Source organism: Panthera leo, chromosome D2 (genome assembly GCF_018350215.1).
Source record: "Panthera leo isolate Ple1 chromosome D2, P.leo_Ple1_pat1.1, whole genome shotgun sequence".
Taxonomy (NCBI): Eukaryota; Metazoa; Chordata; class Mammalia; order Carnivora; family Felidae; genus Panthera; species Panthera leo.
The window spans coordinates 17366065-17392291 of NC_056689.1; the positions used below are offsets into that span (position 1 = coordinate 17366065).

At 52.5% G+C, this 26227-nt stretch overlaps 1 protein-coding gene across 3 annotated transcripts in view; it reads right to left on the reverse strand.

Annotated features, from left to right (window-relative positions):
* CAPN9 (calpain 9) overlaps positions 1-14557 on the reverse strand; it is a 44114-nt gene extending 29557 nt beyond the window's left edge. For 2 of the 3 annotated variants that reach the window (XM_042908337.1, XM_042908336.1), the window contains exons 1-4: positions 14345-14557; positions 7771-7840; positions 3591-3709; positions 1987-2120 (exon numbers count right to left, since the gene is read on the reverse strand). In XM_042908337.1, coding sequence (XP_042764271.1) covers positions 1987-2120; positions 3591-3709; positions 7771-7840; positions 14345-14557 — 536 coding nt within the window. The remainder of the gene's footprint in view (positions 1-1986; positions 2121-3590; positions 3710-7770; positions 7841-14344) is intronic. The other variant, XM_042908338.1, reaches the window with a different exon arrangement.
* Positions 14558-26227: the final 11670 nt, after the last annotated feature.

Genomic DNA, 26227 nt, shown 5'->3' on the forward strand with positions numbered 1-26227 from the left:
CCCTGTATATATACATATATCTTTATGAAACCATCTCTTTTAAACAAGATGTGAGTTCAGCCTGAGTCGCCAGTCCTAACCCATGACAACATGCATTATTCCAGACTCCTCCCCTTGCTTCTTTGTAACCTCCTCTCTAACTGTGAAGAACCTAGCTCGACCACCTGCCTTAATTGTTCAATTCACAATTATATACATGTATCATATATTATATATGAAACATATATATTACAAAACATATATATGATACATGTATATATGCATAATATATGTATTATATATATACACACATATATAGCACATATATCATACACACACACACACACACACACACACACACACAATTATAAATGTATAATGGTATCAGAATGTTGTCCTGTGCCCCATGAGAAACAACTTTATCAGCCCGAGTAGAATGCTCGTGTACAATTCCTCTTGCCGTTAATCTTACAGACCCCACTCATCTCCACCGTTACTCAGGTTATCTCCCTTTTCTCCTACCCTCCAGTGAGTTTGTCTCATAAATTTGTGATATAGTTAGATGAAATGCATAGCCCGCATTTCATCCTGGGATTCTTCATCCTTCTCGATGATTTTTAAATCTTCTTGTATTAAGCTTCATTGTTTGTGCCGTAAAGGGTTATGGGTTTGGTAAATGAATGGCATCATGTATTTACTATTTATTTAGTAAATACTATGTATTTACTAAATACTATAAATTACTAATACTAATACTAATACTAATACTAAATACTAGGGGCGCCTGGGTGGCGCAGTCGGTTAAGCGTCCGACTTCAGCCAGGTCACGATCTCGCGGTCCGTGAGTTCGAGCCCCGCGTCAGGCTCTGGGCTGATGGCTCGGAGCCTGGAGCCTGTTTCCGATTCTGTGTCTCCCTCTCTCTCTGCCCCTCCCCCGTTCATGCTCTGTCTCTCTCTGTCCCAAAAATAAATAAAAAACGTTGAAAAAAAAATTAAAAAAAAAAATACTAAATACTATAAAATACTATGTATTTATTTAGTAAATACTATGTATTTACTAAGAAACTGCCAACTTGTCTTCCAAAATGGATGACCCATTTGGGCCACCATGACTCCCCCCATGGCCATTCATTGGCTCCTCCCACCAATGAATGAGAGTTCCTGTTGCCCACATCTTTGTCAGAAATTGATGCTGTACGTGTGTGGTGGTATTTCGCGATTGTTTGTAATTTACAGTTTCCCAGTGACAAATGATGTTGAGCATCTTTCCATGTGTTTATTTGCCCCCTGTCCATGTTTTTGGTGAGGTGTATCCCAATCATCTTGGGCCTCTTCTAATGACCAAAAACTAAACACAGATTTTCTTTTTTAGGAAACTTATTCTTCACTCTTTGAGTGAATACCCTTCATATTCCACTGACTCCTACCAGCTGGAATTCTTGACCCAAAGCCTTTTCCAGGGCTGCTGGGGGAGGATTTCCCTGTGCTGGGCTCACCGAGAAGGAAGCTATGCTCACCCAGCCCTGGAAAGCACAGGCTGTGGCCCCTGGAGGTGACGGTTGCACAATAATGTGAAGGCACTGAATGCCACGGCACTGTATACTGAAAAAGGATTAAAATGGTAAATTTTACCACAGCCCAGATGTTTGAGCTGTAACAGCGCTCGGTGGGAAGTCGGGAGAGCCAAGATCTGTCAACACATCCAGAGTTTCTTCCACCTCCCCTCCCAGCTCTTCGGAAGGCCAGATTCGTGACACAGGGAGAGAAGAGGGACGTGTGTCACCACTCTGCCCAAGAATGGGCACAGCTAAGCCATGACAGGAAAACTATCCACACTTTCCTTTTCCACCTCCTAGCCTGACCAAGCCCCTAGAGGGTTGGCCACACGGGGCCACACCTGTGAACTCTGTGTCCCTGGTCATTGAAGCTCTCTGAAAAGGCTCTGGGGATAGAGACCACTTCTTGGACCTGTCTGGCCCTTGGCCTGGCCCTGCAGGGGGCACTCACTTGGCGTAGGCTTTTTCCAGCAGGGCACTCCAGAACTCTCTGTGGTCGGCCGAGTGGAGGAAGATCAGGCGGTCCCTGAAGGTGGGCAGTCGGTCATCGATGACCACATCCAGCCATTCGCTGTGCTGCCAGAACTGTTGGCCAGATGGAGATGGAAACCATGGGGGTGAGGCACAGGGGAGGTCCAGCCCCATCTGTAAAGGCTTGGCTCTTTCTCCCACCCCGGGCTCCCTTGGCACTTCCTCCCTCCGACCAAACCTCCCTTAGGGTCTTGAGGAAACTCACACGTGGGTTCCATGATGGGTCCCCTGGACTTTGTCCACCAAGCATCCCACCCCACCGCTGGCAGCGGATTGGAGACCCAGTGTCGACCCATCAAAGCCAGGGTCACACGTGGACACTGCAGGGTGGGCCGAGTTAGCTCCTCTCTCCTGAGGGAAGGGGGTCGTGTGGGGTTTGCTCCGCTCCTGCGCAGCTCGCTTCTCCATGTCCCTCTCTCCACCAATCGCAGGTTGTCTTGGATGTCCCTGCCTCTTGAGTTGCCTCCTTGCCCGGGGGCGGAAACTCTATAACTGATCTCTTTTGGCCATTCACACGCAGAGAGAGGCTGTGGTGGGGCGCACTCGTGCCACGTGTGCCGACACCAGGTGAGCGTGCGTGCACCCGTATGTACGCGCGCATACGTTCTTGTGTGTTCACACACGTACCTATAAGCGAGTCCAGGTACGTGTGTGAGCGCATATGTTCACATACGTGTACGCGTGCATTCGTGTGCATGCATGCACACGTGTGTGTGTGCATCCATGTCAGAACTCAGATTGCCGGCCTTGGGGACGGAGGGGACGGGGCTGGCCCAGGCGTGTCGGGACAGAAATGCGTGCCTGCCCCGTGCTGCCCCCTTCATCGGATCCTTTTAGTTCTGTGAACACCCCACGAGCTCGATATCAGTCCTTGTTTCTCCAGACAGCTTGTGAATGCCGGGGTCCCTAGGAAATCTGCCTGAGGTCACCCACATAGGCACAGGGACGGGCGGGCATCCGTGGGTGGGCAGCTCTGCACAGGGACTACAGGGAGAGGTGGGGAGAGGACAGGGAACAGAGTGGAAAGAAAACTGCAAACGGATTCCCAGGCAGGCCGTGCCCACGTGAGGCTCTGCGCGGGTCCCACGGGGGCGACGCGTGTCCTGCCAGGACCCCAGCAGGTGACGTCTCAGTGCTTCTCTCTGTTTCTATTTCTTACCCTCACACACGTTTCCAAATCTGTGTTTCGTCAATAAGGAGAATCTCTCGGTTTGAGAAAAATATGAGAAATAATCCACTCCCTGAGAGGTATAAGGTTTTAGGCCATTTACGCTGAACGCACAAGATATTCCAAAGACGAAAACCTGTAGCGTGGGCCTGCAGACTTGCCAAAGTTCTGGATATATTCCGAACGCGGTCCTTCGAGTGCGTTTAGACGTTAGCCCTTGACAAAGCCCAGTTTGGGGTGCGGCTTTCCCACAGATGGGGGCGCATTCCTCCCGGGATTACCAAGCAGCCGAAGAGGCGGGTGGCGTCACATTGGACCCCAAAGACCTAGCTCTACCGGCCAAGGCCCCCTCTTACCTGGAAGTGGAATATCCCGGCATAACCGGGTCCGAAGCTTTGGTCCTGGGGGACGACTCGAACCAGAGCTTTTTCATTCAGCGTCAGGGAGGCGATGGCAGCTAATAGCCAGCAGTCGCCTGCGAAATGAAGGCCATAAATCACAGTGTTCATCGCCCAGTTCACAGTAAATTGGGAAACTACGCCAGAAGCAGAAGTGGGGGCGTTCCAGATGTGGCCGCGTCTTTTCCGCGTTTAAGGAAACGGACAGAATACCACCAAAGACCTCTGCTCCCCATCCCACCCCCAACCCCCGCCACCTTCTGCCTCCCTTCCTGCCTCTTCCCTTGCCCGGTTTATCACGCACAGCTGTTGTCGGCTGGCCAGCGTTATAGGATACGCTCACTTGGGTTTCAGACATATGCTCCATTATGCATCAGCTCTGTGCAGTTCCAGAGACTTCCCCTCCAGAGGGCGAAGCCTCCATATGTCCGTGTCAGCGTGCGCTGGGTAAATAGGCAATTCATAAGCGCAGCCCAGGAAATTAGGGGGCCCTCAGAAATAGCCCTTGCAAGTGCCTGGGGAGTATATTTACGGCACCGAGGCCTCCCCACAGCCCAGACTCAGTGTAGTTAGAGATCGCAGTAGCTTCAATTATTATTATTTTTTAACTTTTTAAAAAATGTTTATTTATGAGAGAGGCAGAGACAGAATGTGAGTGGGTTAGGGGCAGAGCGAGAGGGAGACGCGGGATCCGAAGCAGGCTCCAGACTCTGAGCTGTCAGCCCAGAGCCCGACGCGGGGCTCGAACTCACGAGCCGCGAGATCACCACCTGGGCCGAAGTCGGACGCTCAGCCGACTGAGCCACCCAGGCGCGCCTCCAATTATTTTTCATTGTCAAGGTTTGCTGACTGATCTACGGATTTCTGCAGCGATGTCTTCATGATAACACACATCTAGAGGACAACTGCAAGGTGCAGTCAGATCTCAGACCGTACTGATCTGCGCTGTACCAGACGGACGCAGCCACTTGCCCGCGTTGAGAATGGAATGAGCCCCTCTCTTCATTGCTGCTTGGGAACTAGGGGTGAGCAGACATTTGGAAGTATCCATTTAACCAACAGGAACCCCTCTGTTTTCTCCCAGATCTATCTGTTTGCCATAGATACCACCACCGTCATTGGAATTCAAGACCCCGTCGCCCTCAGCCGGGTTTCCCCGGGGCTCACATTTCTGGAAAAGACCATATACCCCATGACCCCTTTCTGATTGTTGTGCACAGGCAGGAGAGACTCACAGAAGGCCTAGCATCAGGGAAACGACTCCCAGAGTCGCTCTGCTTCTGGCTTTCCCTAGGGTGTCCCCCAGGGGGCACATGCCACAAGTTTCGAATGCCTCAGCCGCTCTTTGGCAGCCTGGGGTCCGGCTTTGGGGAGATGGTAATGAGAAAGGACACAGGATCATTTGTTCAGCAAGGTTGACTGAGTGCCTCCTGGGAGGCGGTCCCTGCTTTCAGTTCTGGGGTCTGATGGAGGGGCCCCTGCTGTGGGGCTGACCTCCTCCCCACTCTTCTCCAAGTTATGGCTTTGCCTGGTGCAGGAAAATGCCTTTCTTTTCCTGAGAGTGTGGCAGATCGTGTCTCTTCAGCCAGGAATGCCCTGAGCGTTTGAAGGAGGAGATTCAGAAGCCGGGGCTATTCACACAACTTAAACCAAAGGGGAAAACTCAAGAGCAAAGCAATATTGCTTTATCTCTGCTGGGCCCGTACGGATGCAGGGTATTGCTTATCCCAGCGCTATGCCCAGAATAAGGGTACCCTCTCAAGGTCAGTTTGTTGGGCAGCCGGATGAACAGACAATAGCAGGCAGGGGGCCGCCAACCGGGAGAGGTGGGAGATGGTGATGTTCTAGCTTTTATTTTGGGTGGCAGACTCACAGCTGTTCATTTTATTGTTAGCCCTCGTTGTGCACACATATGTACAGTATTTGGAAATAATAAAATTGTTATAAAGTACTAGTTACAGGGGCACCTGGGTGGCTCAGTTAAGCATCCGACTTCAGCTCAGGTCATGATCTCGCGGTCTGTGAGTTCGAGCGCTGTGTCGGGGTCTGTGCTGATGGCTCAGAGCCTGGAGCCTGCTTTGGATTCTGTGTCTCTCTCTCTCTCTGCCCCTCCCCCCTCATTCTCTCTCTCTCAAAAATATAAACACTAAAAAAATAAAGAAAACAAAATAATAGTTACAATCAACACCAGCTAAGGTTAAATATGCAGTTGTAATTCCAAATGGGTGTTTGCACTCCTGTGACAAACCAAAACTTTGAAACACAAAGAAGCCTGTACGATGACTTTCTAAGTGAGGGGGCAGTGAAGGGAGATAGAGGAAGAGTTCGGGGGTGAGATGAGAGAGAAGATGAGGAAGGGACAGACAGAGTCTCCTGGAGAAGGCTTACCCTCAACAAATGAAGACCAATCTGAATGTAAATAGTTTCAGAAGGTCAAAGTTCTAGCTAGGCTGTCTAATTCTATCATCTATGTACAGTTGACCTTTGAACAACATGGGGGTAAGGGGCACCGATCCCTGGCACAACTGGGAATCCATGTATAACTTCTGGCTCCCCCTAAAATTAACAACCGGTAGCCTACTGTTGACTGAAGGCCTTAGTGATAAGTCGATTAACACATATTTTGAATGTTATATGTATCCTGTACTGCACGCCTACAATAAAGTAAGCCAGAGGGGCGCCTGGGTGGCTCGGTCGCTTATGCGTCCGACTTCGGCTCAGGTCATGATCTCACGGGTCGTGGGTTCGAGCCCCACGTCGGGCTCTGTGCTGACAGCTCGGAGCCTGGAGCCTGCTTCAGATTCTGTGTCTCCCTCTCCCTTTCTGCCTCTCCCCAGCTCGTGCTCTGTCTCTCTGAAATGTTAAGTGTAAACATTTAAAAAAATTTTAAGGTAGAAAAAAGAAAATGTTAGTAAGAAAATCATGAGGAAGAGAAAATCCATTGGCAGTACAATACTATATTTATACAAAAAAAAAAATCCATGGGTAAGTGGACTCATGTTGTATCATTGTATCTCTCTTTGTATCTTTCATCTATATGTATCTATGTATCTATCATCTATGTATCTTCTATCTATCTTCATCATCATCATCATCTATGTATCTTATCTATCATCTTCTATGTATCTATGTATCTATCTATCTATCATCTATGTATCTTCTATGTATCTATGTATCTATCTATCTATTATCTATCTGTGTATCTTCTATCTATCAATCTATCTATCTATCGTCTATGTATCTTCTATCTATCAATCTATCTATCTATCTATCTATCTATCAATCTATCTACCAACTAACATCCCTCTAGGTTTGTGACTCTGGGTTCAATGTTTGGGTAGCTGGGTCATTGAGCATGGTCAGCTGTGAATCCGGGCCTCATAAGCTTACAGCTCCACTGGTATTTTTTTTTTTTTAGAAGGTAAAATAGAATAGAATAGAATAGAATATTCTATTAGATAGAATAGAATAAATAGAATAGAATAAAGGTAGACCCAGTCCAATTTTGGACTAAATCCTGAAATGCAAGATCCAATGTAACTGACTGGGGGGCACTCTCGGATCAATTGTAGGAAGGAGATTGTGAAGCTCCGGGGTGGGGGAGGGGGGTGCCCCAAAGTCTGAGCCCCTGGGCGGCATAATGGTTAAGAGCAAGTTCAGATCCCGACCGCCCAGCTATCGCTCCTGTGACTCACGTTACTTAGCCTCCCTCAGCTTCGGGTTCTCATTTATAAAATTGGAAGGGTCACTGGGAGGCTGACATGGTGACGAGTTAATGCGAGTATTAGCTGTGTCATGGGGCAGGGAGCCAGACCGGCGTCACCGGATATCTCTGTTCTCTGTAAACTCCTGGGTCACGAGCCCCACACCATAGGCACATCCACCCCCAGGGAACAAGAGTACAAGTCGCCCAGAGTCTTCTGGGCTCCATCTGGGGGCACAGACTGGCAGACTGGGAGGGAGGAGAGAAGGAAGCAGCAGGGGGCAGCAGTGCTGTTCCCCCAAACCCTGTGCCCCTTGGGTTTCCAAGGTCCCGTGCTGCCCTTGTCACGGAGGCAGCTCAGAGGCCCTCTCCTGCTGGCCCCTACGGGTGCTCTGTCCAACCCCCCTCTCTCCATGCCCCATCTCCCCCACTTACCAAGCTCCCCCTGGCAGATATCTGTCCTGGTGGCCCCTCCAAGGATGAATTCTGGGTTTTCCACTATTTCCTGGAAGAACAAAGGCGATACTGAAGTGAGGCCCGCCACGTCCTGGGCCGGTGTGCTTAGAGCAACTGCAGGGTCTCTCTCCGTTCTGGGAGCAGAGGGCTCTTTCCTGTATTTGATTCTTTTCCTACGGAGGGACGCCACAAACCTGGGCCTGTCTCTGGGAGACATCCCTCATTCCCTGGGGAGAGGTCCTACCCTCTGCGCGGTCCCTCAGTGCAGTCCTCTGGTCAGACGACTCCTGCCATGCCAGGCTGCAAAGCAGGACCAGGAACTGAAGGTTCTCACTGCCACTCAGGCCCTGGGCTAGGAGTCAGGGGGAGCATGAGTTCGAATCCTGACTCCCGGCTTACGGGCATTACACCTTCTGTGGGCTTCAAATGCCTCATCTTAAAATGGGGTGATACAGGGGCACCTGGGTGGCTCAGTCGGTTAAGCATCCTACTTCAGCTCAGGTCATGATCTCACGGTCCGTGAGTTCACGCCCCGCGTCGGGCTCTGTGCTGATAGCTCAGAGCCTGGAGCCTGTTTCAGATTCTGTGTCTCCCTCTCTCTCTGACCCTCCCCTGTTCATGCTCTGTCTCTCTGTCTCAAAAATCCATAAAAACATTAAAAAAAAATTTTTTTAATGGGGTAATACACCACAGACTGGTGTCTAGGATTAAATACAAATTTCCACTCTCCCCACCCAGCTTCTTTATTTTTTAAAATATGTATTGTGTGTGTATATATATATGCAGTAAAACCTTGGTTTGCGAGCATAATTTGTTCTGGAAACATGCTTGTAATCCAAAGCACTTGTATATCAAACCGGACTTCCCCATAAGAAATCACGGAAACTCAGATGACTCGTTCCGCAACCCAAAAATATTCATATAAGAATGATTACAATACTGTGATATTATATAACAAAAGAAGGAAAATGCAAAATATAAAGAAAAAAATAAATTAACCTGTACTTCCCTTTGAAAAGCTTCGTGGCTGGTGTGAGGGAGACAAGAGAGAGGAGGGTTATTGTGTAGGACGACTTTCACTATCACTGATGGAATCACGGCTGTTTGTTGGTTCAATGGCATCTTTTTCTTTTCGTGCAACTTTAACAAGGAACCTAGCCAATGACCCAGAATGAAGCAAAGCATTCCTAAGCTCACTCTTGTATGGAAAAGCAAAGGACTGTCCTTAGGTGCTTAGAAGCGACAAAAAATACACGAGTCCCAGTTGCGGGAACTTTCCAACATCCTGAAAAATCTCTGATTTCTGCCAAACACCATGGCCTGAGACTGAGCGTTTGAGCATGGGAGACGGTCATCCACAATCCTGCGGTGAGAGACAGAGAGACAGAGAGAGAGGGAGAGAGACAGACAGAGAGAACCATTGGCTCAGTTGTAGTCATGTGACGTTGGGCATCACGTACTACTTGTATTGCAAGACATTGCTGGTTTATAAAGTTAAAATTTATTAGAAATGTTTGCTCACCTTGTGGAATACTCACAGAACAAGTTACTTGCAGTCCAAGGTTTTACCATATATATATATATATATATATATATATACACACACACACACACACATATACACATGCATATACACACTATATAGTGGGAGATATGTGCATATATCTCTCATGTGACTTTACCTCAGTGCATTATATATATTCTATTATATAGTTCACATATCATATTATTGTGTATACATAGTTATTTATACATATATATACAGAGAGATACGCATAAAACATTAACAAAAAGGCATTTGAAAGCAATTGTATAAAACTCATATATTCTTTCCAGTTTTCTGGGGCACCAGTCTCCATTCCTGGCACGGACTATGGCAAAGACCAAGACAGAGAAACCCCCTGCCCCCTGCCCAGTGAGGGGGGACAGACCGGAAACAAGCGAGCAGATGTACAAGTTCAGGAGCGCTAAGCACCGGGAAGGAAAATGATGGCGTGAGGTGCAGGCTATTTTAGCTGGAACAGTCAGGGAGGGCATCTCCGAGAAGCAGGCAGTTGAGTGGGGAGTCGGGTGAAGGTCCAGGGAGAGGAAACAACAAATCATGAGACAGAGAGGAAAGTTCTGGCATACAGCAGACGCTTGGTCATTTTAACTGGATCTGAGTGCAGGCTGAGTAAGGGGCTTTCCTGCTTATTTCCAGAAACAGGACTGGAAGGAGAGGTCCTCACCAGTCCCGGGGTGGATGCCTCAGGGGACAGCTCTGCCCTGAAGGGGTTTCCTCAAGCTCCCCGGGACCCTGCTGCTCCTCTGGCCCGTGTCCCAAACAATCACCAGAGGACGGCGATTTCTTTGTGGGGAGGAGGACTTCTTAAGGCAAAGAGCCAAAGTATACAATGATGGTGCTCTCTCTATAGCCCGCAGGATGCGCCCGCCTGGCACGGTGACGACCCCCAGAACATCTGCCCAGAGAGCGCCGCTTGGCCTCATTTTCCAATATTTCAGGAAACTCGGGCCAGGAGAACTTCTGAACACCATGCCATGGGTTCGCCAGGCCTAGCAGAGGTCTGAGCAACATCCAGAATGCAGTCCCCTCCAGTCCCGTCCTTAGCTCCAGGCGGGCTGAAGGGGGGGGGGGGGCTGTCACTGGATCACCCTAATCTCCAGAAGGGCAGGAAGGGCAGCACAACGTGGTGGGGGACAGCTCCTCAACCAGGCCGGTGGGGACCCTCTCACATGCGCTGTGTCCCCTCCGTGAGCCCAGTTCCCCAGGGGGTTTGCAGGCGGCTCAGGGCCGGGCAGTGGGAAGGTGAGGTCCCCGCGGTAGCCCTCCCCGATCAGCAGAGGGGCTCGGCGCAGGCCATCTAACCTAACCTCTCCAGCCTCTGTCGCGCGACACACAGACCGCCCTCCTCCACCTTGGACATTCGGCGCCAGGTACGGAACGTGTATTGGAGCCCCTGCCCCGAAGGGGCACCCGGGGGCCTCCCACGGCGCTCCCTGCGCAGCCAGCCGCCCTCAGGGGGCGCTATAGGGCCCCAGCAAGCAGGACCCCCACTGCCGCGGTGGCTCACTCCCATAGTGGATGCAAAATGGACTGAAGCTTGGCAGATTCTGCCCAGCAGGCTGTGGCAGGTGCCGGGCCGCCTGGAGGCCAGATGGGACGTGGGCGACGGGCCCCGCCTGCTCCCTCTCTCGACCGTCCCCTCCCCCGCCTCCCGCCGGCCCATTTCCCCCCCCCCCCCCCCCCCCCACTGCACCCACTACGCCCGCAGCTGCCGCGGCCTCTGGGCTGCATCTTGCAATCACTTGTTGTTGTCCAGGAGACTTTTATCGAATTGCATCCAAACTGTGGTTTGATGGAGGAAAATACAAAGGGAGAAGACTCAGAAACTGTCACCAAGTGAACACCCATCAGCCAGCCGGTGTCAAGCCCGGGGGTCCCCGGATGCGCGGCCGGGGCAGCGGTCCCTGCCGGGTGCCCGTGAGCGGCGGGGGTCGGGCGGTACGGGCGCCGTCCTGGAGGGTCTGAGGATGCGCATGCCCAAAGAAGGGGCGCCGCGCGGCCAAGTGTTCGATGCCATGTGCCACGTGACCGCACGTGTTGACGGATGTGAGTTTCACGCGTGTGAAACGTGTGCGACCCGTGTAGGCGTGGGGCACAGATGGCCCGTGCGCATGTCTCAGGCTCGTGCTGGCTCTGTGTGTCTCTGGGTGCCCTGCCTGTGTGCCTGGGGTTCGTTCCGGAGGCATGTTTGCTCGGGGCCTGTTTCGTTCACTTGGTACGTCATCAGGGGCTCAGCCCCACGCATAGACTTTTCTGTACCAAGTAATCAATTTAAAAAGGGGCAAAGTCACAGTTCTAACAAATTCGGAGAGGCCGGGCCCTATGATTGACAGGGGTGTGCTCCCCAGGGCCGCGGAGGTACGTGGGGACACGGGGTTGGTGGGGGGGTGGTTCTCAGGACAGCCCTCGGCCTCTGGAGGCACAGGGGTAGGGGCCAGCCACCTGGGCGGGGCAGTCATGGCCCCATGCCACAGTGTACCCAAGCTAGAGGGGTGTGGGCATCTTTACAAGGAGGTGCGGCCGGGGGTTTAGGCTGCGAAGTGAGGGAGGGGATCACATAGAAGAAAGCAGATGGACGCAGGCAGACAGGGAATCGAGGAGAAAAAGGCCAGATGAGACTCTTGTCATCTAAGGAAGTCGGGCTGCGGGGGCCCGGGAAGACAGGCCCCTGGTTGACTGCACCGTGGCCCTCCGTGCCGGAGACCCGCCCCTCCCCACTCAGACCCACGGCCCTTTCCAGGCGGCCCCCTGGAGGTGATCTCACCTTCTCCCCAAGCAGAACGTGTCACCCCCCCCCCCCCCACTGCGGGCCCCCAGGTGATCCCCTTCAGTGCACCCTTGCCCTGGGCTCCCTGGAGGGCAAGGCTGGCTGCGGACCGCCCTCTGGCTTCTCTGATTCCGGCCGCTCCTGTGCTCATGCCCGGCCTGCAAAGCACAGCGGTGTTTGACAAGAAGGTGGTGCTGGGGAGGGCACCCCGCCCCACGGTCCCCCTGGGCAGCTCCGCACTTGCAGCCCCAGCAGGCACCACCTAAGTGCAGGGCGGAAATGCAAACGGCACCCCAGCCACACAGGCCTTCTGGAGGGACACTGCTGCCATTTCCCTGCTGCCCCCCGGCCCCCGGCCCTGTGCCAGGGACCCTGGACCTCCGTCCAGCAAGAGGAATATCAGTCCTCACCCCCCACCCAGGCCCTTGCTCCCGATTTCACAGAAGTCTGCAAAACCCCTCGGAGAGGAAGCAGAGAGGTGTGTTTCTGGGAATGAGGACAGAAGGGAAGGTCTGTCTCAGGTGCACGCGAAGTGAAAGGCAGAACAGACTCTGAGATTGAGTCCACAGGAAGGACAGCAACCCAGTCGACCTGAGTTAAGATAAATAAAGACGTCGTTGGGGCCCTCGGCCGAGGGCAGAGGGGCTGGGGTGTGCCGGGGGCTCTGGTCTGTGGGTGGCGGCCTCACCCGTCATTTGGGGCAATCCCAAGGGAGATCGGTAGCGAAGACGACTAGCTCCTAGAGCTGAGCTCTGGGACTCTGGGATCCCTCGGGGGTCCCGGTGGCCCTTGTTCCGCGGGGGGCCCGCCTCCGGGAATGGGAACAAAGGTGCTCCCCGCCCTGGCCTGTGCGCATCAAGCTTTCGTGCTGGAGAAAGTCCAGCTCTGGCCAAGAGAAGGGGAGTTGTAGGCAGCGGAATGACAGGTTATGCCAGAGGGTGGAGGGGCAGACTGCGGGGGCAGGGCGCCTCCCGGGCTCGGGAGGTGATGGTGTCCGGGTACAGTGACAGAGGGCAGCGATCACAGTGACACTTATTTACAGGCCCCTTTCTGCGTGCCCTACACGTTAGCACAGGAATCCTTGCAACAGCCCAGCATGGGAAGCAGCATCATTACCCTCCCCCCCACTTCTATGGAAGACAAAAGACCCCCCAGCAGCCAGGAGGGTCTTGTTCCCCCGGTTGGGGGTGCTGAAAAAGCTGCCTCTTCCAAGGTCATGGCTTTCAGGGGTACCGCATCCCGTGACTCATCGGTGAAGGGCACAGACCCAGGTGGGCCGGTCACCCCCACACCAGGCGACTCTGAGAGCCCATCCCAGCTCCAGAGCGTCCCGTGCGGCTGGCCGAGGCCTTCGTGGGGCCCTATCCCAGCCCCCCGGGGCTCCTTCCGCCCACCCCTGCTCATCTTTCCACAGGTGTTGGCCCCAAGGGCACCCATGATAAACTGACAAATGTCCTGCGGTCACTCTTTGTGCGGGGGTCCACCCAGCGTCTCAGCCCAGCCCTTTCTGTGCTCGCCCTGCCCGTGGCGACCCGTCCCCACGGGAGCCGCTCCCAGGCCAGTCCCCGCCTGGAGGGAATGACGGCCAGCGGCGCCCGGGCAGAGGTCAAGGCCTGACTAACCAGCACAGCAAATATTGACTCCTCGTGCTGGCGCCCCTGGGGACCATCTCCTCCAGACTGTTGGGGGTGGGGCAGCTCGGACACTGGCTCCCCTCCGGGAAGGCAGATGCGTGGTTCGGGGAGAGAAGCCCTGTGTTCCGTGCGTCCCGTGCATCCCCTTACTGAGCATTTGCTTGCTGAGCGACTGTCCATCCACACCGAGCACCCCGGCTGTGGCCAGAAGCTACAGGCACGTCACGTGCGCCCATGCGGCGAAAACGTGTCACCGGAGAGTTGGTTTGGATACGCTTTGATCCCCACTTGCGGCCGGCTGACAGGCCCCTCTCTGGAGCCAGGCCCCAGTCCCGGGCTCCCCTGGGTGGGAGTCAGAGAGCTGGGGGTGGGGTGTAGCCAGACACCCGGGAGCATCCCTGACCTGCCCATATGTGCCCCCTGTGTGTCGTTTCCCATGCAAACCGCCCAGCATCTCAGCAGTGGACTCGGCCGATGTGCCTGGCAGGTGTGTGTGTGTGTGTGTGTGCAGCCCCCCCTCCCAGGACCCCCTCTCCTGGGCTGCTGAGCCCCACCCCTGCCTGCACCCCCCGTTCCTGCTGTACTCACCCCTGGCCGTTTCCACACGAAGGGGATCTGGGGCCTCTCACTGTAGAAGAGAGAGGAGCTGTCGGCTGGGAAGTCTGCATCCTCAAACAGGATGCCCTTCTGCACACACTCCTGCCTCAGCTGCTCGAAGCTCTGGCCCGAGGAGTGGGTGGTGCGGGCGTCCTTGGGAACCGGGTTCTTCTGGGGCCCCGGGGCCCGATAGAGGTAGGGCATGGCTGCTCCCCTGGCGGGTGGGCTCCCGATAGGTGGGAAGAAGCAAGGCGACTGTGTCAGCCAGGAAGGAGCCAGCTCGGGGACACCTGGGCTGAGTGGCCCTTGGCCTCCACCTGTTTGCCTGGGAACCTCCCCGACACGACGGAAAGGAGGCACACCCTGATGGCAAACTGTGGAGAGGGCTCTCTGCCCTCCCTCCCAGGGCGCCTGCAGACCCAGGGGGAGCAGTGAGCCTGGGCCGATTCTGCTTCATGCACCGGGGAGACCCCATGGGACAGGATTGCGTTATGGGGAAAGAGGGCAAGAGGGCCGCTGCGTGAAGCCCCTGCTCTTCTTCTAAACACTTTACAAGGATTTCTCTGCGATTCTCGATATAGTCACGGTCGGCGTTGGAGTCACAGGGTCTTGCGTTAAAAGCCTGGGACGAGGGTTTTTACAGGACCCCCCAGTTCCCAGGAGTTTCAGCTTAGTTCCACACACTTTCTGTCGGGTGGACACTGCCTCTTGCTGTACCGGGAATGTGTAGACCTCAAAGTTGTGACGCATGGCTTGAACTTCCAGTTTTGCCTAGGGTGACCTTGGACAGTCCGTGCCTATTTCCTCGGAGTCAGGACAACAGCCAGGCAGACAGGTGTGACAGTATGAGGGTCATCCATTTCTGGTGGCACCTCCGTCAAGGAAATGATCACCAGCCCAGGTTTCTGAGAATTTCCCCTTCAAATGCCCCAGGGGAAGTGAAATTCAACACCGACCACGCCATTTAATGTGGGGCCTTCCCCACGCGCCAGGAATTTGGGTCCTTATTCCATTCCCATTACGTGGATCTCTGGACAGGGGTCTTTTCGCCTGGATCTCTCCCGTGGACTGAAAGAACCAGTTTTTTGCTTTTGGGTTTTTTTTTTGTCTTGTTTTGTTTTGGTTTTTTTGTACGTTTCTTGTAATAAGTTCTGCCTGCTGGTCTCCAGCCCAGAGACACGGGTGGCTCTGAGCCCCGTAGGCCTCACAGGGCCCATTCGTCATTTTAGCTGTATTTCCTTCCCCTTGGCAGAACAATCTGCTGAAGTGAATTCTAAATTAATTGATCCTTAGCGGGGCCTCGGGGGGCCTTCCAGTCCTTCCCTCCGCACACTTGGCCTGCAACGAATACGTTTTGCTCTCCTTTCTCCAGAGCAAGCCCGGGTGTTCGTGCATGGGACAGAGGGATGCAAGGATCATATCTGGGGGGGGGGGGGGGGTGTCTGTGACGCCTCTGGGCAAAACTCAAGAACCAATGGTCTGAACCCTCACCCGGGTGCAGCCACTTGGTCCTCGGACTCCAGTGGGCTCGGACATTACCGCAGGGCAAACTCGTCACAAGTGCACAAAACAGATTTGATCCTGTACCGGGGGTTGTCCTGTTTTCCGCGCCTGGCTCAGCAGGCGATGGGTGCCGTTCAGGGCCGGCCACCTGCTGTGTGGGGAAGGGTGGAGGAAGACACCAGACGGCAGGTGAGCCGGGGCGCATGCCCAGTGTGCAGGTGGGAGGGGCGTGGCTTGCGCCAGCCAGGGGCGGTGGGAGGGACTGGTGGGAAGGGACAGGTTCTTTTCGGAGGGTTAGTAGTGTCAGGCCTTCCTCGTGGGGTGCTGGGACCCTGACCCGAGTACAAGAACGGATGAGGGGTAGACCTAGATGTTCAAAACTTTGGATACGATGGGAGGAAAATGCCCTCCTCGTTGCTGGTGGGAGTGCAGGGCGTAAACTGTTATAAGCACTTTGGACTGTGGCTTATTAAACTCCATCAAAGGGGGCGCCTGGGTGGCTCAGTCAGTTGAGCGGCCGACTTCCGCTCACGTCATGATCTCCCGGTTCCCGAGTTCTAGCCCCGCGTCGGGCTCTGTGCTGACAGCTCTGAGCCTGGAGCCCTGTTCAGTTGTGTCTCCCTCTCTCTCCCTGCCCTCCACCCCCCGGCTCGTGCTCTGGCTCTCTCTCTCTCTCTCTCTCTCTCTCTCGAAAATAAATAAAGATTTAAAAAATTTAAAAAAAAATTACAAACGCCCAGACCCCCTGAGCCAGCCATTTCCTCCTAGCAACTTCTCCAGCAGATAGACCCACACCCATGCAAAGGGAAAGACGGTGCCCGCTTATTCATTTCACCGCCACACTGTTGACTTTAGAGACCAGCAGGTTCCACGGTGTCAGCACGGAACCGTCTGCGGGGCTCGAACCCTGGCCGGTCTCTCGGCTCTGCCGCCTCCACCCCTGGTCAGGGCAACGCCTCGGTGGCACAGGTGACCCTTCCTTCTCAGCCGTGGAAACGGTCATGGCCGGGCTGTCCAGCGTCATTGGAACCCCCTTCTGGCAACTAGGGAGTTTCCCCTCTTAGAAACCCTATTTCCTGGACCCGATTCCCAGGTCTTCTTCGCTGCCCAAGGCTACGTAACTCAAGCTCAGATGCACCTCAGATGCCCCCCCCCCCCCCACCAAGGGAGAGACAGGTTCCGAGCGACAGGTGGAGAAGCAGGAGAGAAGGAATTTGTTTTATGGGTGTTGTCGGTGCAAGGCGCTGGTGGAGGCATTCTGGGCCTGATGGCCTGTGTGCGGCAAGCTTTCGGTATCCTGTGTCAGCCTCCAGCGTGTCGGCCTGCGACACCAGGTCTCTGCCGGCCAGTGACATTTCTATAAAGAAGCCTCATGATGGCGCTGGCCATCGCATCCGGCTTTGTTCTGGGCCTCTGGCTTCCCTGTACCCTTTCACCAACGTTCTTTTGCTTTTTTTTTCCTTTAAAAACTTTTAAAAAATGTTTATTTTTGAGAGAAAGAGACAGAGCGTCCGCAAGAGAGGGGCAGAGAGAGAGGGAGGCACAGAGTCCCACGCAGGCTCCAGGCGCCGGGCCGTCGGCACAGCGCCCGACGCGGGGCTCGAACTCCCGGACCGCGAGATCATGACCTGAGCCGAAGTCGGATGCTTAACCGTCCGAGCCCACCAGGAGCCCCACTTTTGCCGCTGTGGCTTGCAACTAGGAATCCTGGGGCCGGTGGAAACCCTTGGCTTATCTGCACGTGGTATCCGGGTCCCGGAACCTGGGTGGGCTCGCAGGCTCCCCTCTGCCTGAACAGCCTCGGTGCCCCTTCTTGCCTGGTACCCACACAGGCCCCCTGTGAAGCTGTCTGCTCCCACAGAAGCAAACGGCACCCGGCGCAGAGAGCACTGTTGGCAGAGTCCCCTACAAACGTTTGGGGTTTTCTACTGCTCTCCGTCTGCAGGTTGAACCGAGAGGAGGGTTGGGTGGGTGGAGGCAATGACTTCAGAGGTGGAACTCATTCTCACCTTTGACTTCTCCCCACCGCCCCCCCCCACCCCCACCCCACCCCATTGCCAGGAACATTTCCCACTTCCTCTCCGTGCCCTGTGGGAACTTTTCTTAATGCCCTTACACTCCTTCTCTTGGACTTTTTGACTTAGAGAGGGGGTTCGATGACCTTAATATGCCAGGTTTGGTTCTGGGTATGTAAGGTAGCTCGGGAAGTTTAGAGAAAAGGCTTTCTCAACTGACTAAATGTGCTTAGCTTCAGACTGTTTCCTCACTGTGGACTTAATCTCTGTCTGGGAGCTCAGGGCTGGGCCCTTGGCTGGCTTCTGTCCTTGTCAGGTGATTGTCAGTGTGGCCACGGAGGTTTTGCAGCCGCTCTGGTAAGAGGAGGGTCTGTGTTCCCAGCCTGAGTCCGGGCCCGGCCTGCGAGCTAGTCTGCACCGGGACACGGTTGCAGATGCACTGACGTGTGAGTCCCCGGGCCCCTGGACACCCTGGGACTTCTGCCCGGTCCTGAGAACCCTTGTGGCACCGTGTCCACAAGCCCTGGCCAGTGTGCTGCTGCGCGAGGGGCCGCGGGGAGAGAGGGTCCAGCCATCTCGGCTGTCCAGAGCCATCCCAGCTCCGTCGTGCCCTTCCGAGCCAGCTCTGGTGGAGATAGCAGAGCCCGCCCAGAACAGGAAGCCCGGCTGAGCCCGATGTGAAACACCAACCACGGACTCATGAAGGACCATGTGCTGTTTAAAGCCCTTCAGCTGGAGGTGGGTTGTTATGCAGCGAAAGCTAACTGATACACCTCCCAGTAAACAATAAATATGGGGGCCGTCATCCTGAGGTAGCCAGGAGCTCAGCATGACTGGGGGGGTGGGTAAACACCCACTGGTTTGGGATTTAGCGTTGAAAAAAAGATCCCTGGGGGCGCCTGGGTGGCTTAGTGGATTGAGCATCGGACTCTTGATTTTGGCTCAGGTCACGATCCCAAGGCGCGTGGGATCGAGCCCCGCGTCTCTCTCGTCCTCTGCCCCGCCCCCTGACTCATGCGCTTTCTCTAGCTAAAGAAAAAAAACAAGTAAATAAATAATTTTGAAAAATCCCTGTTACGCATCATTTTCTAAATCGGATAAATTTGGTCTGGGGAGCCTGGGTGGCTCAGCCGGTTAAGCGTCCGACTTCAGCTCTGGTCATGATCTCACGTGAGTTCGAGCCCCGCAGCGGGCTGTGGTGCTGACAGCTCGGAGCCTGGAGCCTGCTTCGGATTCTGTGTCTCCCTCTCTCTCTGCCCCTCCCCTGCTCACTCTCTCTCTCTCTCTAATAAACATTATATAAATAAATAAATTTGGTCTGAGCTCCCAGTCTGCAGAACTGATGAGAAAGGTCAGCTCAGTTCGTTTTGGGGAGGGCTCTGCTGAGGGTTGTACAAGGTCTCCACAGGTCGACCCAGGAGGGCTGGGGGTCTCTCAGGGCAGTCACCGCCAGAGCTAGAGAAACTCTCCCCTGTGGCATTGATCCCCTTGGCTCTGTGAGGGTGTAAATTGTCCTGACCCTAATTCCTCTGCATAAAATCCCTTATCTCAGATGTTAATCCCCGCCCCCCCGGAAACCTGGATTGGGGTGAGTCTGGAAGATTCCTTCCTTCGTTTCCAGAGATACTATGGGGGATTTGCTCTGCAAGGATCTGAAGGATCCTTCTATCCTAAGTCCAAGCACCACATCAGGCACCCTCTGATGCACCAGAGGAATTATCCCAGAACATCCAGGCAGAACACTCAACTGTCCTCGATCGTCCCAAATCCAGGACGCCTCACCATTACTTACACAGCCTGTCCCAGGGTCCTGGGATGCATCCAGCTTAGCTTTGAGGAGCCCTTGGATTTACTGGAACATCAGACATCATGAACCTTGATTTTATTTTGAGCTCACTTTTAGGGAGATTGGAATTAGGGAGGCCCGAAGCCCCAGGGGACTTTGAGAACAAGTCACATGGCTCTGGGCATGAATAATGGGGAGTCGGGAATGTCCTAAAGCATCTCCCATCGTGTAGGAGGAAGGACAGTCACCCGTAGCCACCACCGGAGGCGATTTTCGTGCCTGTCCTACAGGTTCCTGCCACCTGGGACTTTTTTCTGCCCAGTCAGCAGAGTCCAAAGACATCTGTTGTGTGAGAATCTACAGCTAAGATTCTCTGGTTGTCATTCGCAACCCTGCCGGCTAGGCTGGCCCAGGGACGCCAAACCGGAAACCCCGAAATAATCTATGGTCCCTGCTCATTTTTCTAGGTAGAAAATCCACAGTTTTCACCGGATTCCCCAATGAGCTTGTTTCCCTGGAGTTAAAAACCACTCATCTCCAATGTGGCATCCACATCTACTGCTGTTGTGATTTTTGAGATTCAGTAACACAAAACAATAATCAGAACCAAAAAGATACTTTCGCCTCACATCTATCTTAGTATTATCAACGATATCATATGACTGGGCATTTATTGTTTTACAGGGAACACTGATGAAATCATGGCTCGAGAGAAGCAGGAGCATAGTGACCACAGCATCATTCTTGTGAATTACTGCTGACAAACAAGGTTCTTTGCTGCCAGAGGTCAAAGCTCGTGTAGCTTTTCTGTAGCTGAAAGGGAAGGAATAAAAAAAAGAAAAATCCTCTGATCGTAGGCATTTGCACATTTTCCACAATGCTGCCGCGTTTATTAAAATAATTTAATTGAAAAGACCCCCATCTGCGCTCTCTCTTACATCACACACCCAGCTGCATCTTTAGTAATTGGCACGGATTTGATTTAATTCCCGTCTCTTTCCGTGGTAGAGGTTTATCTTCCTGCGTCTCATCTTTCGTCACTTTTCGTTTCGTCTTTTGACACATCGTGTTCAGATTCTCGTAAGTTGTCTTCTCCCACGTTGGGAAGGGCACCATGAGGCAGCAAACACATGCCACGTTTGCGCAGGATGAATGGCTCAGGAGAAGGACTATTTGTCTCCTCTGAGCTAACGGCCTTCATAAAATCTCAGAGCAATCCTTGTGCTCCAACTTGCAAAGGGGATTTATTAGCTCAGGCTCCCCTGGAAAGATAATTTATAAAGTCGCTGACTGTCAGTCCTAGCTATAAGGACAGAAAAGAATGTAATAATCGCTTCGTTTTGATGGGGCTCTTGTCATCAGAGTACTGTGGTAGGAGCTGCCACGGTAACAAGTTCGATTACGATGTCTGATTTATAAATAGAGGTTCCTGCTTAACTTAGGGAATTAAAAAATGCGTGAGCTTCTGGGGACGTAAAACTTCGGAAAATGGTCCGGCAGTTCCACAAACGGTTAAACACGGTTACCGTGGGACCTAGCCACCCCACGCCTAGGCATCTTCCCCCCCCCAAAAAAAATGAAAATATATGTCCACACGAAACCTTGTTCATGAGTGGGTATAGCCATATTATTCACAATAGCCCAAAGGTAGAAACAATCCATATCAACTGCTGAATGGATAAACAAAATGTGGTATAGCCACACAGTAGAATATGAGCAGGTCATAAGAAAGAATGAAGTGAGGACACTTCATGCTCAACTGCAGAAACCGTGGAAGTGTTGTGCCAACTGAAAGAAGCCAGTCACAAAAATCCACATATTATATACTATAGACCGAACGTCTGCGTGTCCCCCGCCCCCCCACTGCCAAATTCATGTGTTGAAACCTAACCCCCGATGCGATGGTATTTGGTGGTGGAGCCTTTGGGGATGGTTAGGTCATGAGGGTGGAACCCTCATGAATGGGATCACTGCCCTCTGCAAGAGGTTCCAGAAAGCTCCTTCGTCCCCTTTACCATTGGGGGCGCAGTGAAAAGACGGTCATCTGCGAACCAAGAAATGGGTTCTCATCAGACACCCGATCTGGCGGTGCTTTGAACTTGGGACTTTCTCAGTTTCCAGATCTGTGACAAAGAAACGTTTGCTGTTCAAGCCACACAGTCTGCGGCATTTTTGTTACCAGCCCAAGTGGACCAAGATATTCTAGGATTCCGTTCCCGTGGATGACCAGAATAGGAAAATCTGTAGAGACAGCAAATAGGTTACCGGGTGCCCAGGGCTAGGGGAGAGCAGGGGGTGGGGGTGATAACTATAGGATCCGGGGTTTCTCTGCTGTGATGAGAATGTGCTGAAACCGGCTGTGGTGATGGTTGCACATACCTAATAAACATTGTTGAATTGTGTCCTTGAAGTAGGTGAATTGTGTAATGTGTGAATTGTATCTCAATGAAGCCGTTTGTGAAAGGTGTGTGTGACTTCTGTGCTTCATTTTGCCCCTGATACTGTTTTATAAAGTTATGTGCTGCAAATGTGATTTAGGTTTTAACAACAGTAAAAGCGGTACAAGCAATAACCAGCACGTAGGATTCCTGGCCATCCCCTGCACACAGTCCTGTACGTTCTCCTTCACGTTATGCAGATCAATGCATGTAAATCAGGCAGAAAAGCATTTAGCAGAAGAGCTCGGGAAGCCCAGAAAATGGACAATGGCTGGCAAAACTAAGAACGGAACACAGAGGTGAGCAGGAGGTGGGGTAGATCCAAGAGCAGGGAACAGGAACATTCTAAAAGCAGGGTTGGAAGCCAGGGTGAATGGGACCCAGCTGTCCCCACCGTTCACACCCCTGTGCTTTGGATTCAGGCTTCAGATGACTGCCTGTTAGCCTAAGGAGGGCAGAGTTTCCAACTAAAGACCCTTCCAGATGCTACCAAAGAACCACAGGGGTCCGGGTGCCGAAAAGAGACCGGAGCACACTGCAGTCTCCAGGGACATTTTTGGTTCGGTCCAGGGTGAAACTTGCGGCCCCATCAGGAAATAGAGCTTCCAGAGTTTGCAATTTGGCCCCAAAGTACTGCTCGCAGAATCCCATTAGATAGTGTAGAGGCATGTGGCTGAGTTAGGAAAAATAAATCTGGAGCAGAGAAAACATTTAATTAAACCCTGAATATGCGAGTAACATACTCCCTCCTTGCTCAGCCCCTGTTTGTATTTTGGACCAGTGTTCATGCTCCAGATGTGGTGAAAATCCTGGGGAAACAGAAATGTTTGAAATAATTTTTCTGATCGAGACCAAAACAATGAGAAATCAATCAAGTTAAACAACAACAACAACAACTTTGCGTTAAACTTTACATATAAAGAATGTGTTTCAGAGTTCGGAGGCAGAAAACTATTTTAGGGGCTGAGTATTGCTAAACACACATGTTTTCTCAGCTGCATCAATAGATGAAAGATACGCAAAACCTTTGGATTTAGGGTATCGTCTTTCTTTGAGTTTTGATACCCTTTTCCAAACTCCCCTACATGTACATGAGGCATTTTTATTTCATTTTTATTTTTATGTTTTTTAATGTTTATTTAGTTTTGAGAGAGACAGAGCACGAGCAGGGGAGGGGCAGAGACAGAGGGAGACACAGAACCCGGAGCAGGCCCCAGGCTCCGAGCTGTCAGCACAGAGCCCGACGCGGGGCTCGAACCCACGAACCGTGAGATCATGACCTGAGCCGAAGTGGGATGCTCAACTGACTTGAGCCACTCAGACGCCCTGTGGCATTTTTCTTTTAAATGGTAAAGTCAGGGTCCTGGGAAGGAATAGGCAATACACCCAATGGGGCAACTGAGAAGAGTTTAATCAATGAACTATTTACCAAGATGTGGGCAGGGAAAACACAATAGGTTGAGCTGGGGCTCAACCTTGGAGCAGCGGGGGCACCTTTGGAACCTCCATATCTGGGGGGGGGTTGGTAGGGGGGTAGTTCCAGGATGGGGGTGGTGGGCAGGATAAATAATGATCATCTCCCCCGCTGGCAACGACCAACTGGAAGCCTGGCCAAGGGAGCCCTGTGATACCATCCATGTAGATCAGCCTCCCGGGGGACAGAGCAGGGTGGCAAAGGCTGGAAAGTCCATCTAGAGGGACAACCGGATCAGCCAGCCCAAGACCCAATGGCTCAAAGGGGTTCGGGCCTCCGACAGTGGGGCAGGGCCTGGGTGGGGGGCCGAGCGGGACAAGGGTGGCAATTTCCCCTCACGTAACCTCTGTACTGAGGTTTTCAAAAGGACCGTCGATGAATTCTGACAATGATTTTAAAATAAAAAGTTAAAAAATAGTAAACACGGCTTAGAAATCATTTAGTTAGAGGTAAGCAATGACGCCTTGGGTCTGCTCTACGAAGGAGAAACAGCCTAGCCGATTGTTTATAGAATGTACGAGTTACATTCTTCACCGGAGACTTTTTGTGGTAAAATACGTGTAACATAAAAGTTACCGTCTTAACCATTTTTGAGCTTACAGTTCGGTGGCTTTAAAGTACATTCACCAGGGGGCGCCTGCGGGGCTCAGCTGGTTAAGCATCCGACTCTTGGTTTTAGCTCAGAGGGTCGTGATCTCGTGGTTGGTGAGTTCGAGCCCCGCTTGGGCTATGCCGGCAGTGCGGAGCCTGCTTGGGATTCTCTCTCTCTCTCTCTCTCTGCCCCTATCCTGCTTGCTCTCTCTGTCTCTCTCAAAAATAAACAAACAAACTAAAGTACATCCAAAATGTCGTGTTGGCCATCACCCCATCCACCTCCAGAGCTTTTTCATCGTCCCAAACTGACACTCTGTGCCCATGAAACAACAGCTCCCCATTCCCCCTCCCCCAGGCCCTGACAACCACCATCCCGCTTTCTGTTACTGCGAACTTGACCTCGTATAAGTGGAATCACACTGTATTTGCCCTTTGGTGAATGACAGTATTTCACTCAGCACGATGTCTTCAAGGTCCATCCATGCGTAGCCTATGTCAGAATTTCCTTCCTTTTTGAAAGCAAGGAATCTTCCATTGCGCATACATCCCGCTTTGCCTATCCGTCCATCCATCGGTGGAAACCTGGATTGCTTTCGCCTGCTGGCTGTTGTGAACCAAGCACAGGGAATATAAAGGAAACAAACATAATGCAAACACACTCATACACAAAGTCCAGTGTGTGCCTGTGACCCCACCAGGGGTCATCCATACGACGACGAAGGATCATCCGTATGAGAGAAATAGAAAAATCGTGTGCCGCGTGTGTAAGAGACGGGATGAGAAGCTTCGACGGATTTGAGTTCAGCTCCATAGAAGTGGATCCCAGGCTGCTGCCTGAGCCCTGTCTCTCACCTCGCGGGGGAGGGTGGTGTCCCTGAATGCCTGGTAGAGTAAGTCTTCAGAAGGTGGACTCCGGATAGACAAGATAGAAGACAGGGCACGGGGGTGACCCAGTGGGAGGCCAGCCAAGATGAAGACTCCAGTCTTCATCATAGTGGCCCTCCAGTGGCCCCACCAAACCAGATGTCACAAGCGGGCAGAGCCTGGGGTGACGCCGTTGTGGAAATCCACGTGATCAGAAGAGTTCACCCGGTCTCTCCTTGTTGCCACGTTTTCCAGAGGAGAAGTCAGTCCTTCAAATGCTTCCTATTTTCACAGAATAGTAAAGGTGCCATTTTGGCATGACCGGGTTTATTACCTTGTAGCAAACGAGACAGCTTTTTGGGGGTGCGGGTGCAAACAAATCTCCTGGTAAGAACAACAGCCTTATGACCAAAGGGGCTCGTGGGGTTTCCTGATGGTATTTTTTCACAGGTACTTGCTTTCACAAGCTTTAGCCTTTAGATCTTTTGTCTGTTTTAAACTGGGTGAGCACGTACAGGGCGCCTGGGTGGCTCAGTAGGTTAAGGATCTGACTCCTGGTTTCGGTTCAGGGCATGATCTCACAGTTTGCGAGCTCCAGCCCCACCTCGGGCTCTGTGCTGACAGCGCAGGGCCTGCTTGGGATTCTCTCTCTCCCTCTCTCTCTGCCCCAGGCGTGCTCTCACTCTCTCTCTCAAAATAAATAAATAAACTTTAAAAACTAAACTAAACTAGGTGAACGTGTAAAAGTGTGCTTGGAAACAACTAGTAACGACCTGGGTTTAGGAGCTGGCAGAAATATCCTATCATTTCAATCAGAAGGAATTTTCACAAAAAAGGGCTGAATTTTAATAAGCCAACTATTTGTTTGAGCCCACCCACGCCCGGGGTGGTTTTAGGTACCTCCCTGCATTCCTTGTGCTCATTCTGTCCACCGAGAAAGCCAGGGCTGATCCCCCTTGGTGAGCACACCGATTTTTAAGACCTCCCTGTGGCCAGACACTGTTCTAGGTGTTGGAGATATTGCAACAAACAAATTCAATGCTCAGCGAGCTCATCATACGTAAAGCAATACACAAACAAGATAGTTTCATGTGATGCTTATTGGTACAAAGGAGGGAAAGAGGTGTCGTGGGATAAGGTGGGGAGGGACGTATGGGGCCAGGGTGCTTCTCTGGGGTGCTCACGGAGACCTCATGCTCG